The sequence below is a fragment of the Accipiter gentilis genome, chromosome 8, assembly GCF_929443795.1.
Source record: "Accipiter gentilis chromosome 8, bAccGen1.1, whole genome shotgun sequence".
Lineage (NCBI taxonomy): Eukaryota > Metazoa > Chordata > Aves > Accipitriformes > Accipitridae > Astur > Astur gentilis.
The window spans coordinates 17,391,997-17,412,615 of NC_064887.1; the positions used below are offsets into that span (position 1 = coordinate 17,391,997).

Consider the following 20,619-nt stretch of genomic DNA (forward strand, 5'->3'; position numbering starts at 1 on the left):
AGGCAGAGGGGATGACCTGCAAAATTATTGGAAAGTCTCCTTAACATCTGTCCCACAAAAACAATAGGAAAGCTGATACAGAATTTAATCAAGAATGGATCAAAGGATGAAAATATAATCGGGGTCAATCACTACCACATTTATTCCATTGTTATTATTTTTAATGCAATTATGAATTTAACAATGTAGCTGTATCAGGAGATATTTGTGAACTGATTACTGTGTGATAGCTCAGTTCAAAATATAGTACTATGTTGGATTAACCAAGCACCTTGTTAACAAATTAGGAGCTACCTAGCTGGGAGATCTCCAAAAGTAGCTGGTAGGGAATCATTATCTAATAGACATTTCGCAAAGGATTGCAAATTGTGATAGGCGTGATGCTGTTAAATACTTTATCAAGGAATTGGAATAAAATATAAAGTAACTTCTGGACAAGTTTCTTTGACTATGAAGTGAGAAATTATGAGGAGGGATAGGACAGCCTCACAGAGTAATCTGGCTTGCTTGACAAACTGTTCCCACTCAAGAAAAACACATTTTATTCCAAATGGGATGGTTATTCATCTAAAGGCAAACAATGCCATTTAAAAGCGGAGATTTTACATACCAAATATTGTATACAGAATTTATCAGCATTTTACTATCTCACTGATCTAATCTTGCTTTTTCTATTGTTTCAAGTTCATATTACATAATTATTGCATTGTTCAGAATTTTTTTCCAGGAAATTCCAATTGTGCTTTTGCAATTATTTCTCTCTTCTAAAATGAATAACAAAGCATAGATCACCTGAAGAGGCATAAGGAAATGAAATTGTGTTTTTTTTAGCTCACAATAAAACATCAAGTATTTTCTCCTAAAATTAACACATAACTAAATGCAGCCAACAAATCTGATATAACTGTACTTGCATAGAACATCAGTGTTTTGTTGCAAACTGTTATACCTCTTTTTGACATAAAGGCAGTTTTAGGAGCAAAGATCAGGTTCAAATCCCTCGAGGATGAGGCACAACACTCAGTGAGTGAAAGCTTTGGCTTTATGGAAAGAGTAGTGTTACCATGGTGGGAGCCCCAAGGCACTGATGCTAATCAAAATGGGGACCCAGTGCAGTGAAGCCCTGCTTGGGAGTGAAGCTCAAGGGAAAGCACGGGAGGGGTGGATAATAAAACTCGGGCTGATTAACATATCATACATATGCAATGTCCTGTTTGATTCATTAGTGAACTCGCTGATGTAATGCAGGTCCTGTTGTCTGAATGCCAAAATCCGTAGCTGGCTGTCATGCTGGTGGCCACGCAATGAGGGGGAAGTGAATGACCCCAGGTTACTATGACAATGAGATAAGATGCGCTTGGGCACTCTACATACTTGGACAGGAAGAAGCAAACTATCCCAGGTTGCTGTAACAAGAAGATAACATGTGCTTGGGACTCTCCATACTCGGATGGGGGAGGCAAACTATCCTGGATTACCATAACGAAGTCTTCTCCCACCCTACAGGCAGTCATATAAATAAGACTGATAAGCTATCATTTTCTAACCAAGAACCTCACAGACAGGAACAAGTAATGGAGGTGTTTAAGAGTTTGATATTTTTGCTGCCTTTTCAGTTCCTGCATGTGGCAAAAAGTTCTATGGTATGGCTAAATAAGAATGGCTATGAGGATTTGGTTGTTGCAATTAATCCCCAGGTGCCAGAAGATGCCAACATCATCCTGAACACGATGGTAAGAACATTTGCATTTACATGTATTGTTTCTCAGCAGTTGTGACTTGACTTTTCTGCTTGGAAAGTAGCACAAATCAGGTCTAGCTCCCATGCTTGCCAATAGTTTTTTTCTTGTTGTTTTGAATTAATTATGGATTAATCCCATGGTTACTAAACTAGTAACTTCTAATTTGTCTTGCCATCTGTTGTCACTACTAAGAGCACTAATTCCCTCAGACAATGCTGTAATATCTCTGTTGGGAGGCAGACTGAAATTCCTTTAAGTAGCTTTCCAAATTATGTTTACCTGAAAGAATATCCTATGAATGCTTGTTTAATAGCCATCGATTATACTACTGTTTGTCAGTATGTTGCATAATGTTCCTTTAAAAATTGTAAATGAAAAAAAAAAAAATTAGGTTTAGTGGCATTTCTGGCCTTAACTTTTATTCCAATCCAAGTAGATGCCTCAATGGATAAATCGCCCTAGAATAGGATGCTGGCCAGGTCTCAAAGTAAAGAAATAGTTTTCTACAAAGTCAAATGATTTTAGAGAAAACCTGCTGAATGGGACACTTCTGACAAATTCCCAGGTTCTGCAGTATGTCTAGTGCCTACTAGACCCTGATGTAGGGTTATCTCAGTCCCATCTAAGATCAAGTACAAAGGATACCATGACATTTTTAACATTTCCAGATTTCTTTCATCTTGTGAGAAGAGGCTTACATGAAGTAAAAGTGGACCCAATAGTTTATTTTTTACCATCAGTCACTGACTGTCCCCTTTTTTAACAATAACTAGAGTTTAGATCACTCCATTTTCATTAAGGACAAAGCACTTCATGTTTTTTAGGGTAGAAGTGTATGAGTGATGGTTACTGTTACTGTGAGATACCTGCCACATATTATAGCTGACCATTATAGCTGACCTTATAAGAACTTGCTCTTACACCATTCCTTCAGTTCCCTTGAACCAGTTAAAACTGCTCTGTTCTATCTGCAGAGCAGGCAAGGGGGTAGCACAGGAACAGCTGAAGTGGCATGTCCCATTACTGCTCAGCTTCTCATGGGTTAGCACTCACTATCACTCAGTCCTGGCAAACTGAACCTCTTTAAGAAATCTCCTTTAGCTGAATTTTAGCTGAATGTAACGTGGACATTTTATTCCAAAGCCTCTGTCACAGCTTGTTTCTTAGCTTATGAAAAGCCTGTGGGACAAATTTTAGTCCCCTCCTTCCTGTTTGTTGGTTTTCCACTAAACACTTAGTTGTTATTGGAGAGAAAAATAAACAAAGAGAATGCTTTTTCTGATGCCTCTACTCCAAGAGAGGTGGTAAAAGAGCAAGAGGAAAGGAAAGTAATGGCAGCGTATAGTAGCTATAATACAAATAAGAAGAGATGTGAAACAGCAAATTTGACAGAAAAATTATGACATTAATCAGATAAATGAAAAGCAGGTGCAATGTTCAAACTTGCCCACGCTTGCTGTCAGACTAGTATTAATTTAAGGGTAAAATCCTTGTATTTAGTAGTTTTCATCTCAAAGGAAGGCTAGAGTGTGAATTTTACCACAATCTCTGATTAAAAGCAGGATTATAGAATGCGTGAGAGATTCCAAGAATTACAGCTTAGTCCCTGGCTTCTTTGTTTATTCTTTTCTTAGCAAAGATTGTAATACTTTCTAGTTTTGTGTTATGTACTTAGTTCTACTTTATTGTACTGGTGTGTCTTGATAAGGCTAAATTATTAATTGCACATACAGTCAAATTTTTAATATTAACATTGATATTAATATTTTATTTTCTTTCATTCCCTAGAACATGATTAAAAATGCTTCTAATTACTTGTTTGAAATGACAAAACATCGACTTTTCTTCAAGTCTGTAAAAATTATAATTCCTAAAACGTGGAAGAAAAACACGAACTATTCAAGATTAAAAACAGAATCATATGATAAGGTATGATTTAGAGAACTCTTCATAATTAGAACAACAAGGAGAAGCTAGACTAATAAGGCTACATTATGAATCACAGCAAAATCTAGCACTAATCCTGGAAGTTCTTACTAAAAAATGTTGAGAGTATTCATAGTATAAAAAAAAAATTGCAGGACTGAATTTATTCAAGAAGAATCACCTAACTTTTCTCTACACTCATGTCATGTATAACTTTGGTCTTACTTTTTCAGGCAGATGTCATCATAGCAGACCCTTATATGACACATGTAGATGATCCTTATACCTTACATTATAGAGGATGTAAGGAGAAAGGACAGTACATCCATTTCACACCTAACTTCCTGTTAAATGACAATTTGACTAATGTTTATGGAGAAAAAGGTAATACTACTATTTCATTTGTCTGTTTTATTGTTCGTACAAAATGGCCAAGATTTTTTAAAGTGATTAATGAATTTAGGTACTTTAATTTGCTTGCTAAAATGAAAAAAACTTCGAGAGACCTATTTTTCAGAAATAGCAATTACCTGTGAAATTTCTGAAGTTAAATATTCAAACACTGGATCCAGAAGGTGTTCATCCCTTTGAAAACCTTAAATGGTTATTTCTCTGCACTTAACTACTGCCATTAGCAGTAGCTTTCATTTTATGACCACTTAATTAAATAAACTATCCAGTGTTTGTGTACTACACTGTATCAAAAAATGTAAGGTTTCCTGCTCTATGGGACAGAAACCTCACAAATTTCCTTAGGAGATTTTTGCCAACTTGGAAGAAAGCCTCTAGAACAGTTGCTGCATTTCTGAGAGTCAAATATGAATAAAAATTCTGGTCCTGGTTGCTAAACTGATGCCTTCCTAGTTTTACCTCAAGAAAAAATTACTATCCCAATTGCTTAAATATTTCACAATCTTCCTGTATTACCTCAGATAAGAATTATTGTAAATTGTTAAAATGTCTAAGTAAAACACTGAGTAGCTTTTAAACAGTTGTATTTAGAATGCACGTGTGCTATTCTTTTTCAACAGGTCGAGTTTTTGTCCACGAATGGGCTCACTTTCGGTGGGGGGTGTTTGATGAATATAGTAATGACACACCTTTTTATGTGTCTAGAAATTCTGAAGAAGCAAGTGTTGAAGCAACTAGGTACTATTTTTTTCTTATTTCTCCTTTTACATTACACAGGTTTAAACATTTCAATAACATTTTCAATATTCTCCTTCTCTGTGCTGAGTTTGTACTTTGTAGAGTGTCCATGACCTGTTCATATGATTAAAAGATGCTTAGTCAGCGACCTCTGTTGCCTGCTCTGCAGCCCAGAAAACCACAGCTGTCTCGTGCTGTTTTGTAAGAGGTTCAGGAGATCACGCTGGATAATCTTGTGCTCTGTGTGCAACTGCAGACTTCAGCCACCATTTGTTTCGTACTTATTTAACATACTTTTATTAAAGAGCAGTTATCAACAACACTGAAATTGCCTACTGAAACCACTGTGGTTTTAAACAGTTTCTACAAACAGGGACAATAACTGAATGGATGTAGAGAATTAGTTCAGGCTCGCCTTTTTTCCTAGCTCAGGCATACCAATACAGTTTTTTTGTATTGCAACTACTAGCAGGATGTCTTTCCTGCTTAGCCTATAATTATGACAGGGAAGATCACAAAAGACCGCAAGTATTTTATGATTTTAACTATTTCTAGATTAGACTGAGGACCATGCCAGGCACTGAAACAGCCTACCTATGTACTTGTGCAGTGTCTAGTACAGTGCTGTCTCAGCAGCAGTTTGGCTTTGGGCAGCCAAAATTCAAATAAATAACCAGTTACAGACTATATATGGGTTCTTTACCAGCCCTGCCTATCTCCTCTTTCCTTAGCTGTCCAGCTGGTGTGACTGGTATACCTGTTTTCCAAGACTGCAGCGGAGACAAGTGTGAGCCAAGAATCTGTAGATATGATGGTCAGCTATATGAAAAAGGATGTACATTTATTCCAGATATACAACAAAATACGTCATTTTCTGTTATGTATTTGCAATTACCTTCTGTAAGTATTACTATACCTTTCTGGACTGAGTTTAGTAACATTTGGGGTCTAGTCAGTTATTTCTGCTGGGGAGAATGATCAGTCAGGTGTTTCTTTAATTAATTTCTATTTAAAAGAATATGGATGATGCTATCGGTTCTATCAAAATCTGTTCAAAAGAGAAGACAAAGGAGCTACTACAAATGATTTGACAGCTGTTTCCTGTCAATAAGGGTGAGATGTACTGCAGTGTCAGCATCCTTCTTGCTCCATGTTTGGACAATCAGGTCAACAGGCATGAAAATGAAGCATTCTTGCCAGACGCCTTGTCCATAAGACAACTGTGGTTTTTGATCACTCCTTATGTAAACTGGCACCTAAACTGTGTTACCTCGTTAGCTCTATTACACTCCATTGCAGAACAGTCTGGTCTGTCTATATATCCTTAACACAGAAGCAGCAGCCCACCTCTCTTGAAAGCAGCCAGGACAACCAGGCAGGCCTCCTTATGCCAGCTCTGTACTGTTCCAGTGTCTGGGAGAGGGTGCTGGGACAGGGGTTAGCAGGACAGTCAGTCTCCTTGCAAGCTAGATCTCTGTGGTACAGGATCACAGTTCCTCCAGTTACTGACCTTATTTCTTTGGGCAAGCTTTTACCAAGAACTTTGTGGGTATACTGGGCCTGGCTAGGATACAGTTAATATTCTTCATAACAGATCGTATGGTGCTATGGTTTACATTTTTGACCAAAACAGTACCAATAACACACTAATGTTCTAGGGGAACACCTCCATTTGTCCTGTCCTCCACCACATATTTTCTGAGATATTTTCTTATGCTTATACTGTTCAGTTCAGAATTATTATCAGCTTCAATCTGACCTTTTAGGTGGTTGAATTTTGTGACAAAAAGACTCACAATAGTGAGGCTCCAAATATGCAGAATAAGATATGCAACCACAAAAGCACGTGGGAAGTGATTATGGAATCTGATGACTTTCGCAACTCGGTTGTTATAAATGCTTCTGCACCCCCCTCTGAGACTACCTTCACACTACTGCAGACCCAAACCAGAGCAGTCGCCTTAGTACTTGATGTTTCTGGGAGCATGTCAATGGTAAGAATATGCATTTTATAAGCAATTTTTGGCAAAAATTTTAAGAAACAGAAAAAGTTACAAAATAAAAAAAAAAACCAGTTAATTCTGTTATTAACTTGATTATTTTAGAAGAAAAAAGGACTACTCTTATTCTCCTTGGTAATTTTATTTAGGAATTCCTACAAGATACCACTTAAAATACTGACAGTTGTAGCCCAGACTTGGTCTTTTTTTTCTTGTAAAATCTCAGTTTTACATCCTTTCCTTCCTTTGTTCCAGACCTAGAATGATAATGCCTTTGTATTTCTTCCAAGCAGAAAATGTATCATAGATGGAGTTTCACATTTTATTTTTCTTATGAATGATTCTAAAATTTAAAATAAATATGTAGGTCACAATACGTCAATAAATTAGATGTTCTTTCCTCATTGCAATATTGCTCTTTGGAATCAAGAATGTGAGCTGGCATAATGTTTTGTCATTTTAACAAGGCTGAGGTTATTTTTCCTTTTTTTTTCCATAAAACTTTACACGGGTTTATTCTTTCACAGCTCCTTGTGGCATGAGATACTAAGCTTGTTTATGGATGCAAGCACTGAATATGTGCTTATTTGCATAAATATCCTAATACTTTTATAAAGCTGTAAGCAATCTGATCATCAGTAGAAAGATGACAAAATTATCTGGGTACATAAGGCAGCTATCTCATGATTTATTAATAGACTTCAAACATCTTTGCATACTCTAACAGCTTTTAAAAATCAGCTTATATATTCTTTTGACAACATACTGCATTTTCTTATCCGTAACTTACCTCTTCCACAGTTCAGTAGTGAGCCAATGGCCATTGCTCTCTTATTGAAAATACCGCAAGTTCAGTGTTTCATTTCCCACAGGAATTCAAGGCTAAAAACAAGACTATTCATCTAAAGAAAGTAATTCAAAAGGCTCAAACTTGTTGAGAAATACTCTTAAATATTTGACAGTCATACCTTAAACCAAAATACACATGAAGAAGCATAAAGCAGTATATGCTCCAACTCTGTAGTTATGGCATACATACAATAATTGGGGGATTCTCCCATAGGGCTCCATCAACAGATCTATTTCCAGATATGCTGTTCTAGTCCAGAGCTGTTCTTGAGGCTGATCTTCAGCAAAGATCTGCAATTGTAATAAATTATATTATTTTTGTAATACAGATGTCTCCCAATCATACATTTTATTAAATCAGTTAGTAAATAATGTAATAACAAAACCCAAAATTAAGATAATTATGAAATAAATATTGCAAGAATAGCTAGCTCCAGAGATAAATGTTTTCAAATATAACTTTTTTTTTTTCAGTAATCCCTTCGAATATTTGCATTTAAAATAGCCATACTTTAATATTATGTATATTTTCAAAATATTTAGTCTCTAGACTAACCTACTCCTCAGGCTTGTAGGTGTTGTACTTTGCATTGCCATCACACTATCAAAAAAAAAAGTGACAAAAGTGACAAAAATCTTGATTAGGAGTAAAGTCATAACATCAGAAGATGGACTTTGCCTGGTGACTTCTTTCCTGGAAGCTGCAGTTTGCTGCACTTTCACAATACCAGAACATGGTTTACATCTCCTCTCTCCTAGAACTGAGCATACATACAAGTTACCTTATGGCAACTAGTTTTTAATTCTTAATTACAATTTGATCAACATCAAAAATTCCTACATTTTGTTCATAGTCATAGCTTTTCAGAAGAGATTGCTTCTAAGGATGTTGGTTTTTTTCACATACAGCATGACCGCCTCAGACATCTCCGTAGTGCTGCAGAGATATTTCTGCTCCATATTATTGAAATTGGTTCCTGGGTTGGAGTTGTCACATTTGACTCTGATGCATCTGAAAAAGCTCCTTTGCAACAAATAACCAATGACACAGCACGCCAAACACTTGTTCAATGTTTGCCTACAATTGCTAGTGGACAAACCAATATCTGTGCAGGCATACGTAAAGGATTTAAGGTAAAGTACAATGTGGAAATATCTCCTAGAATGTATGGAAAATGAGGAAGAAGCGAGAAACATACCTGACCGTGGATTTATACACAATGGTAGAGTTAAGAAAGATAACATGATTCTTGAATCTATCAGGAGAAAATTTGGTATAGAAACTATTTGGCACGACCATTATATGGTATTAGAAGGAGTATTATCAGAAAACAGGTCAGATGTGATGTCCATGCTTCAAAAAGGATATTTAAAAATAAGATCAAATTCCAAAATGAACTAAAAGAATGATCTAAATTTTAGAATAATTCCCACAGTTCACTAGTCATGAATCAAGCCCCTAAAATTGTGAAACCACATACAAATCATGAGATTGGGAAACAGTGATGGATATATATTATTATTTATTTGTCTGTTTTACTTCCTTGGGCTGACAGTCTAAAGTCCCAGAAGATGTCACCTAATTCAGATGCAAAACTGAAAATCAGGAGCAACGTGTAGGAAAAAGGAAGAAAGAGAAAGACAGAAATTGAACAGAGAAGGATGAGACTACTGAGATAGCTGACGGTCCAGGGCAGAGAGGAGGCTCAGGACAGGGGGACATCAGGAGGAAGACTGGCAACCAGACACAGATAGAGGCCTCCCCCTTGGTTGCCCCCTATGCCTTTCTGCCCTACCTTCAGTTACCTCAGAGTCCACCCTTAGACGGAAGTCTATCCTTCTTTACTCCTGAAATTTTGATGGAGAATAAAAAGTAGTTCCAGACAATGGACATAAGTTTTTAATATGATGCCCTTAAACATCCAGTCCCTGAACCAGCAAAACATGTATAAGCAGAATGCTTCTGACATCTTCAATTTGGGACAGGTTCCTTCCCTAGGAAAACATATATTAAATATCCATTGTTTATAATTGAACACTTACTAAATCTAAGCAATTATATCTTGCAATATCAACTGCAATAATTAATACTGTAATAGTGTTACATAAAAATTTAAGCACTTATTAAAGAATAAATGTGTCTTATATTTGAAGTTAACAGCTCTAAATGCATACATTGATTGTGCTCTGGGATAAACTAGTATTCAAAAATTATTCTGCTGCTTATATCATGAATTCTTTTCTTGATGCAGTTAATTGCAGAAAAAATGACTACTACATGTGGTTCAGAAATTGTGTTACTGACAGATGGAGAGGACCCACGTATAGCAACTTGCCTTGATTTGGTGAAACAAAGTGCAGCAACAATTCACACCATTGCACTGGGGCCATTGGCATCCAAAGAATTAGAAAGATTTTCAAAACTAACAGGTAAATATTCTAAATGCACTTTTTGTCTGGAATGCATGTTCAAGTATGAAAATGTAAAAGCATGGCAATTAATCAGTCTGGAAAAAAGAAATTTAAGAAATGTAAAACAAATCTAATTTTAAAGAAATTTGGTTTTCATGACAGGCTTTTTTAATTCAAACAAGCAGAACTCTTTAGATCCATAGATATGCTTTAAGAGCTGTCTTGATTTAAAAATTGCAGTAACATGACAATACCCTATTACTAAAGAGATTTAATTATGATGTTGTTATATAACATAAAAAGAAATGTCTAGAATTTTATTCCTGGCATTACATGCAATGCCTAGAACTTTCTATATGCTTTTACTTATAAGCATTTTTTATTACATAAAGAATAATAATTTTCTCCAACTGTTGCGGGTGAAGTGCACTGGCTAGGAAATTGTAAACATGGTGACTACCCTTGTCATTAGCAAGCATAGCTGTCAGCTGAGCTGGAGCTACATAATCAGTTTGAAAACAATCATTTAAAAACTATCCATAGTGGTGTTGCTTCATGCTAAGGCACCTGCAAATGCCATGGAAGAACAGAAACTTCTTGTGTAGATCTAGAAAGCAAGCTGACTCCAAATAAAAATGGTGAATAAATATTCTAATAAGAGGTGCACATGCTGTGCATTTTCCGACTACAATCCACTTTTTTTAGCAATTTAAATAACTTGGAATGCCCTTATACACTCTTCAACACCATTAGATCAACATGACTATGGGAGAGTCCAGAGTTCAATTCTATTCTGGCCTGTATTTTAAGACAGAATTTGCTGTTTAAGCTCCACTTGTGGAGTATTTATTAAGAATGATTTGTGAGCCAGAAAGAACCCAGATAGTCCTTTAGCATATAGTCATCAACCAGCAGGCCTTCTTCCTTAGATACAAAAATCAATTTTCCAAAGATACTGAATAGATCTCTGAGCTAACACCTCCTCCAGCTCATATGACTCCGTGTGATCTCTCATGAGACAGACCCATACACCTGATGTAACCTGCACACCTTGTGTCAGTCTGTGTGTGAGAGGTGTTAGGTGGTAGGGAAGGGCTGTGCGCAGCCTCTGCACACCCCGACTAGGCTCCACAGGGCTCAGTGCTGCACAGCAGTCTCTGCCCCACTCTGGGATTCCAGTGACCTGTACATTAGGAACACAGTGATGGCTCAGTTTATGTCCAGCATGCATGATCCTAGTTTGAGAGAGACTTGCAACAAATGTGTGAAGTGCAGATGCTTCAGTAGAGAAGTGTGAAGCCATATTCACAATGAATTCATTAATAGATCTGCACCGAGTACGAGAACCTCCAATGGACTACAGCTGCTTGAACTCGGTATTCATGAAGAGAGATCTAAACTTCACACTTGGAAATAAAGATGATCTGGATTTTAAGAGTCAAAAACCATAGAATGCCACTGTGTCTTTTCTACAGAGGTATTTTCAGAGCAGAATTTCACTGAAGGGATAATGTGACTCCAAAAGTACTAGAAGTCTAAAAAGGCTGTACTTGATGATATGCCGCAGGGAGTGATTTTTTTGCAAACTTTGCTAGAGATTCAATGAGTTGATCACACAAGCCAGAATTTACTATGACACATGCTTTAAAAGAGTAATAAAAAGATACATTTCTTTTTTATTTTGTAACAAATTGGCTGCCTCAGTAGAACCAGTACCAGAAGTCACATAAAATTTAGCAATTTTAGAGTAAAAAATAGTATTTCTAATTCTTTTGCTCTTGTCTTACAGGAGGTTTAAATCTTTATGCTGTAGATGGAGCCGTCCCCAGTAAATTAATTGAGACATTCAGTGCAATTACATCAAGAAGCGGAGATATTTGTGAACAATCTATTCAGGTCTGAATTTCAGCACTTCTTTTTCCTCCTATGCTTTTAGTTGATCAGTAATTGAATGAAATTAGACATTAATGATCATAATTGTCAGTGGCTCAATGTGGAAGTAGGAACAAGCACATTTTTTAGTGATCTACGTTTCACTGCAATGAAATAAGCATATAATTTACATAATGTATATAATTCTTCATTTCACAAACTCAAGAAAATTATTTCTCATAATTGTCAAAGTCCAAGGGACTTTGAGAGAAAAAAGCAAGCAGAATTACCCCAGGATATCTAGTTCACTCTTACATGAAATATTATCATTTAGACCATTTTAACAGTCTAACTTAAGTAACAAAGATACAATTTAAAATACAGTTTCTCTCCTAAGCCATATGTACCGTTTTAATGTATAAACTTTTAGACTTTTCATCTAGGCCAATTGTTAATTAGAATTGAGCAACTCATTCCTCACTGTTAATCATAGAATCATAGAATCATTTAGGTTGGAAAAGACCTTCAAGATCATCGAGTCCAACCATCAAACATGCCCACTAAACCATGTCCTAAAGTACCCCATCTACTCGCTTTTTTAATACCTCCAGGGATGGTGACACAATCACTTCCCTCGGCAGCCTATTCCAATACCTGACAACCCTTTCAGTAAAAAAATTTTTCCTAATATCCAACCTAAACCTCCCTTGCCGCAACTTGAGGCCATTTCCTCTCGTCCTATCTCCAGCCACCTACAGAAGAGACCAGCACCCACCTCACTACAACTCCCTTTCAGGTAGTTGTAGAGCACGATAAGGTCTCCCCTCAGCCTCCTTTTCTCCAGACTAAACAACCCCAGTTCCCTCAGCTGCTCCTCATAAGACCTATGCTCCAGGCCCCTCACCAACTTGGTTGCCCTCCTCTGAACACACTCCAGCACTTCAATGTCTTTCCTGTAGTGAGGGGCCCAAAACTGAACACCATACTCGAGGTGCGGCCTCACCAGTGCCGAATACAGGGGAACAATCACCTCCCTGCTCCTGCTGGCCACACTATTTCTGATACAGGCCAGGATGCTGTTGGCCTTCTTGGCCACCTGGGCATGCTGCTGGCTCATATCCAGCCGGCTGTCAACCAGCACCCCCAGCTCTTTCTCTGCCGGGCAGCTTTCCAGCCGCTCTTCCCCAAGCCTGTAGCGCTGTATGGGGTTGCTGTGACCCAAGTGCAGGACCTGGCACTCGGCCTTGTTGAACTTCATACGGTTGGCCTTGGCCCATCCATCCAGCCTGTCCAGATCCCTCTGTAGAGCCTCCCTACCCTCAAGCAGATCAACCCTGCCTCCCAACTTGGTGTCGTCTGCAAACTTGCTGAGGGTGCACTCGATCCCCTCATCCAAATCATTGATAAAGATATTAAACAGAATGGGGCCCAACACTGAGCCCTTGGGAACACCACTTGTGACCCGCCGCCAACTGGATTTAACTCCATTCACCACAACCCTCTGGGCTCATCCAGCCAGCCAGTTTTTTACCCAGCGAAGAGTACACTTGTCTAAGCCATGAGCCGCCAGCTTCTCAAGGAGTACGCCATGAGAGACAGTGTCAAAGGCCTTGCTGAAGTCCAGGTAGACAACATCCACAGCCTTTTCCTCATCCACTAGGCAGGTCACCTGGTCATAGGAGATCAGGTTGGTCAAGCAGGACCTGCCTTTCATGAACCCATGCTGGCTGGGCCTGATCGTCTTGTTGTCCTGCATGTGCCATATGAGCACACTCAAGATGAATCGTTCCATAACCTTCCCCAGTACCACAGTCAAGCTGACAGGCCTGTAGTTCCCTGGATCCTCCTTCCGACCCTTGTAAATGGGCATCACATTGGCAAGCCTCCAGTTGTCTGGGTCCTCCCCCGTTGACCAGGATTGCTGATAAATTATATGAATGATAATATTTTAACACAGATCGAGTCCTATGTTTTATCAAAAATATACCACTCACAAAAATAGCCAGATTATAAGCATCAGTCAATGTAGATTTGAAAAGCAGTCTAGGATTTTTTGAGTTGTTATACTGCCTTTAATTGACTCTTCTGTCCCACCTATGCAGGCTATTTTCTAACTGCAGACTTTATTGTTCATAATATAGGAGTGAGAAAATTACACAAAATTATTTTAATTTGAATAAAGGAAATATTGTTTACGTCTCTCTTCTATATACTCTCCTCTGTTCTGTTGTTATTTCTGTCTCTCTCATTATTCATAAGCCTTACAGTCATACATGAGACATTTTCTTTCTCCCAGGATTTTGAGACAGACGAACTGCGGTGGAAATATAGCTTACTGGCACAATGGGTTAGATAGGTAGATAAATAGTTTAGATACCAAAATGAAGGACTTCCACTTACTGTAACTTATTCTGTTTGCCATAATTTCACACTTAAAATCAATGTTATTATGCAAGCACCCATTTCATAAAGTGAATCTGGTATTCTATTAGTTTTCTTCATTCAACAGTTATGCCAAATGGCTTTTAATTTTCCTGTAGCTAGAGACAGCCGAACTAGAAAGCCCGCCATCTTCTTTATATAACTCTGAGTTATAAATGTGTAAGCAGAGATCCTTTTTTATGCTAGTTTCCAAAAGGCATAAATGCTTTTCAATTCTCTTCTCCAAGACTAATCCATTTTAAGTCAGCATTGAATGGATACAACATTGTGCAATGGATAAGGAATCACTCTGAAAATACATTAAATGCTTTTACTAAATAGCAGTAAGATAAATTTTATTTCTCTAACAACAGCTTGAAAGCAAAGACCTAGTTGTTCAGCATTCTGGATGGATGAATACTACTGTGCCTGTGGACAAAACTGTAGGAAATGACACTTTCTTCCATATTGCATGGAGTCTATCTCGGCCGTTTTTTTTCTTGAGGGACCCCAAAGGAAAAGAATATGGAAGTTCAGACTTTACAACCAGTAATTCAAACCCAAACACAGCCAGACTCAGTATAAGTGGCACTGCAGAGGTAAAGACTGAATATTTTCTTTTATTTTCTGAATTAACATTTCCTATAGACTAGCATACAGCTTTTCTTTAGTTAAGTTTTTGTTATATAAGGGAGTCAATGGCCCTGTTAGAACATGAAGCTTTTTCACTAGTTTTTTATATTTTTTATTTTACTTGCAGGTGGGTGATTGGCAGTTTTGTATTAAAAATGTTCATACAGCAAGTCAAACTATATCAGTAACAGCTACCTCTCGACCAGCATATTCTGATGTTCCTCCTGTGAGAATTGCAGCTCACATGAACAGGGCAAATAAAGCATTTAATCCAGTTGTTATTTATGCAGAAGTTAGCCAAGGGTTTTTGCCTGTTCTTGGTGCAACTGTGATAGCCACCATAGAGAAGGATGGTGCTGGAGCAGTAACACTTGAACTTCTTGATAATGGCACAGGTAAGATTCCACCTACATAGTAAAAACCTTTGCATTTATGCATTTTGGAATCCAAGTCTGCATGCTCCCCTCAGATTTATCCCTAAGGACTGAGTCATGGCTATGACCTAAATCAAGAAAAAAATTAAAAGGGAGACATAGAACCCTACTGCTTTAGGACAGAAATAAGCTACAAAGCTTTTTCTTGGTGAGGAAAACAAAGACATGGGCCTTTACCTGAAAAATTGTTCTTCTTTCTTTCCTGTGCTGTCATTGAGGGTGAAAGCAGAAGAACTGTCATGGTAGAGGGTACATTGCTCATATCTACTTTCTGAAAGTGTACATGTAATCATCTGCCCTCAACAGGGAAGTAAAAAGAAAACAAGCTGTTTTATTAGTCCATCTCATATTCAATGAAGCTGGACCACAGTCTTAACATTAGCTCACCAAACGTTAGCTTCTTCTCTTTTGTTTGCTAAATAAGTGCATTATTCTTCTTTTCAAGAATACTCTTTCTTAAAGCAACAGCCAGACATTCCTGGCATTCAACATCCATAGATCTCTTTTCATCTCTCCTCTTCCTTTCCTCTCACCACTGCTGTAGACCTGTAGCTTTGTAAGTTCAATAGTAGCCAGCAGTGCTTCCTCGTTCTGTACTTGCTTTCACATTGCTATACTTAAAAATATAGTAAGATTTCAATGTGTTATCCTGTGTTTCTTAAACATGTTCTCTTTTCTGAACCCAAGAGGTTATTTTTACATTGCTGCCAGGCTTTAAAATAGTTAGCTTGGATGCCACCAACAGATCATCCACTGGAGCTAGTCAGGTACAACTGCCCAAGTTCACTTAGAGAAGGAATCCTGTTTTGATGAATTCCTGGCCAAAGGTTAAATTATGACATTTTTCTAATTTAAAGGTGCTTTATGTAGTAGATGGTCGATAAGTATTAACTTGGTGGTTCCATATAGTAACAAGAGATTTACCTAGTTAAAGGTGTTAATGGAAAATGGTTCTTTTTAACACAATACATACGAAATGCAGGTTGTCATAGAAAGACCACTCCTATTTTTAAAGATGTCCACATTACAAAAACACTGTCAGGTTTTCTCTGTAATAATGTTCACATTTTATGTTTATGTATGAATAGCAAAAATAACCGTGTTTACCAGCAGGTATCTTATTTGAGATATTAATTCTCAATAATTCTATACCAAGGCGCTGACACGATGAAGGATGATGGAATCTACTCAAGGTACTTTACTTCTTTACAAGGCACTGGAAGATACAGACTAAAAGTGAATGCCCATGGGAGAAATATAACCACCAGACTTAGCCTCAAGCAAAATCGAGCCTTGTATATACCAGGCTACAGAGTAAATGGTAAAGAGCGTTTATGAAACAGATAATTTTTGCATGATATGTATGTAGGGGGATGTAAAGGTTTAGCAAATGGGATCACTTAGATTCACAAAAATTGCATTTGATCATAAAATGTGTTCCATCTATCATTTTCACTACAAAAAGCCCAAACAAAACAAGCTCTAACTACTGTTTCCTATGTATGGGAATAGCATATCTTGTCTTTAATCTAAAAATTATTTTCTCTTACAGCCATGAGAAGGATAAATATTGCTCAGAATCTGTATTTCAGCATCTCACAACAGGAATTTCAAATCTATAATTATTCTTGAGACTTTAAAATGGGGATTTATGGTAAATAAATTCAGCCTGAAACATTAGTATACGAACTAATGCTGCTAGAAAACTTAGCTTTTGAGATTCTTGATTTTTTAGTACTTTTTCATCTTAATGCTGAAAAATATATTAGTTGTTGCAATTTAATATTCTCCCACTTATACATTGTGAAATTTAGAAAACCCAGCATAAAAATTGTCTAAAATACTCACAAAGTATGGCCTATATAACTGAAACTCTCTTAGGGCTTGCAATATGGGTGAAGAGATGGATGGAACTACCTTAATGCAGCCATGGCTCACCAACATCTGCAACCAGCTTTACTGGTTGCATAATTTCCAATTTTTACACATTTCAGACTTTGCTTTTGGGGCTTTTTTGCTCAGAATTCTGAGATCACCTTATTTTCTGTCTTTACTTCTCTAACTTTCCACTAAATTTGAATAAGCTAAAGAAAAATTACAGGATGAGAATAGATAATAGATATAAAAATTAAAAGAAAATGCAATTCTGAATTCTGTCATGATGAAAAGTTGAAAAATGTTTTAAACAGGTAAAATTCATATGAATGCACCGAGACCTAAATTTGCTGATAAAGAAATCCAAGTCAAGCTGGGAAGTTTCAGCAGAATTTCAACAAGTTCTCTTGTAGTTAATACAGCAGGAGATTCTGCTCCTCTTTATCCACCCTGTGAAGTTACAGACCTTCATGCTCGTATAGAAAACAAAACAATAGTCTTGTCTTGGACAGCTCCAGGAGGTGACTTTGACAATGGAAAAGGTGAGTCAGACACTATATTTTTGTGAGATTAAGTTGCTATTTTTATCTGAAAGGACATACCCTGAGGACCACCACTCAGGAATGAGGGCTACATCTTTCCTACCTGGAAAGGTAACCAAACAGAAGGTTACCCTGTTGCATGATACCTGGTTTAGTTCTTAATTTTTCATGTTAAAAAAAACCAAACCAAGTAAATCAAGGAATATTATAAACAAATCAAATAAATAAAATTATAGTACAACCACTAGAGACTTTAGCAACAAGTCTTAGTCCATGCCTATGCCTAATTAAAAAAAAATAAAAGAAAATCAGCTAATATGGACAATACAAAGCTTTGGTCTATTTACAAAAATGTAAGTGGATTACAGAAATGCAGTAACACTCTATCCAAAATACTCACTTAAAGTTGTTGTACAGGAAAAATGAAACCTAATTCCAGGTGAAGTGTACAAGGATTTTTCTTGCATAAACTTGCATAAATTTTTCTTGTATGTTAAAAAAATACAATCTACAGTTACACAGACTACAGTTTCAGATTAAAATCTTACATTTATCTAAAATTTTTAATAACCAGCCACACAAGGAAAAAAACCCTCAAATTAAAAAAATTCTCAACTTCTTTTATTTCTATTTAGCAACTATATGTCTAAAAACTTTTACAGCTAAAGTGGTCAGTTATTGCATTATAGTTTAAGATAGCAGGCCCTGCACTGGTTTTGAGCTGGGCATATCATGCACATCTCTCTACTATCTAAAGAGAAAAAGATACTCATAAGAAGTTGGAGGGAAGAGGGGAAAGTCTTGAAAAGCTACAGACTTGAAAGAGAAACAGCAGAACCCCCCAAAATTAATCAAACACATTTATAGCAATGTAAGTACCAGTTCTTTGATTACAAATGGGAGAATCATTTTGTGTCTTGCACAGTTTTTGCTATCAAAACCTCATGTTGAGAGAGAAAAAACAGCTCAGATGCAAGGCCCGCCCCTGCTATCTACACATATATTTTAATTGCCATTTCATCTTATGTTTGTATTGGGACAGCACAGTTTCTCATTCAGGTACATTTTGTACAGGTCTGCACAAAGCTAAGACTGTTGGTGAAACAGTATTTTTAAGGCAGATTCAATTTCAACTTTTATTGAAAAGAAGGAGTTCCCAGATTGGGCAACAATAGACCTTTGACGCTGTAAAGTAAGGTTTAAAAGCAAACTTGCCAACCCTCCATGCTGAGCAATAGTCAGTAGTAAAACAGGAATCATCAGCACTTTTTTTTACAAAATGGCTCTATAAGTCCTATACTGTCACCACAAGCAGTGATATTAAAACATCTGTTTTAATTTGTTGTTAACATGTGTTCTTTTTTCCCTAGCTGATCACTACATAATAAAAAGTAGTAAAAATCTTCTGGACCTAAGAAATCATTTTGATCGTGCTACTTCTCTGAATTCCTCTAATCTCATACCTAAGGAGGCTGGTAGAGAAGAATCATTTAAAATAAAACCAGAAAATTTCATAATAGAAAATGACACCATAATCTACTTTGCTATACGTGCTGTTGATGATACCAACTTGATTTCAGAGGTGTCTAATATAGCACAAGCCACATGGTTCATTCCTCCAAAAGCACTTGTACCTTTAGATGATGATGGCGACAATGGGGGTGCTAACAGTACAGTAATAGTGGCAATAGTAGGTCTGTGTGTAGTAGTTGTCTGTACTATCGTAAGTTCAACTCTGTGTGTTTTGCAAAAACAAAAGAGAAGACTAGAGATGGAAAAAATGCAAAAGCATGTCTAAAATAAAATAAAAAAATAGAAGGAATTTACTGTAATTTTTGCTATACAAGTTTCAAAGTAGGGAAAGAGGTATTTGTATATTCAAAAATAAGTGCACTGATTTTAAACAGATGTATTTGTCTTTTTTCATAGGTTTATAGGTATAGATTTTCAAAAGTGTGTCTTATATTCAAGTACATGTACACTGATTAAATGTTAAACATGAAAGCACGTACTCAGAAATATAGTAAAGTATAATATGTGTACCGTCATTTGTTTCTGTGTGATAAAAATACTTAACTCTTCTGTTGCAAGATTTTTCCAATGTAGTGTGGTTTTTTTCTTAAATAAAGGCGGCAAAGGAATATGATACTTTCCTTGTTTTTATTCTCCACATAACAATCAAGTAAGGCAAGGTGGGAAAGAAATCAGAAAAAACTTCAAGTAGTGCAATGACTTCCTATGGATCTTCCGCAGGTTTTCAGTTAGGCTTAGTGTGCCGAGAACAAAAATATGTACCTCCAGGTTGGTTTTTTTAAAAAAATATGTTCCTTCAGGCTGATTATATTTCAAAAAATATTTAAGTATGCATATCTATACGTGTGTAGAAGAGTTGAATATATAAATGCTTTCAGAATGAGAGTTGCAGAGTATATGCAAATGAGCACATGGAACATGTTCCTAGGGGGAGACTAAACAAAGCTATAAATTTGGAGCTAGAATAAACCTTTATATAATAAGAGGTAATTTAAAAGCTGCTAATGAAGAAGAAGTGTGAGGGATACAGGGAGAAGGGTGATCTGTGTGACTCTTAGGTTGCTGACTAGCAAATTAACAACTGGCTCAAACCAGAATGCTTCAGGCTTCTTACATGGCCAAGTACTTTTTACCTCTGCCTTCCAAAAACTGGGAGAAATATACAATAATAATGAAAAAATGTTAAATTCAACAGTCAAATTATCATTCACAGTCTAGCATTACCCAGTAA

At 36.8% G+C, this 20,619-nt stretch overlaps 1 protein-coding gene across 1 annotated transcript; it reads left to right on the forward strand.

The window, feature by feature from the left end:
- Positions 1–1,557: 1,557 nt before the first annotated feature.
- LOC126042364 (calcium-activated chloride channel regulator 1-like) lies at positions 1,558–19,708 on the forward strand. Its single transcript, XM_049809388.1, has 14 exons — positions 1,558–1,733; positions 3,531–3,671; positions 3,902–4,052; positions 4,700–4,817; positions 5,549–5,717; positions 6,584–6,811; positions 8,576–8,800; positions 9,919–10,096; positions 11,868–11,974; positions 14,746–14,970; positions 15,132–15,399; positions 16,595–16,759; positions 17,628–17,855; positions 19,226–19,708. Exons 1-14 carry the CDS (start codon positions 1,575–1,577, stop codon positions 19,651–19,653), a joined length of 2,790 nt encoding a protein of 929 aa, XP_049665345.1. The 5' UTR covers positions 1,558–1,574; the 3' UTR covers positions 19,654–19,708.
- Positions 19,709–20,619: the final 911 nt, after the last annotated feature.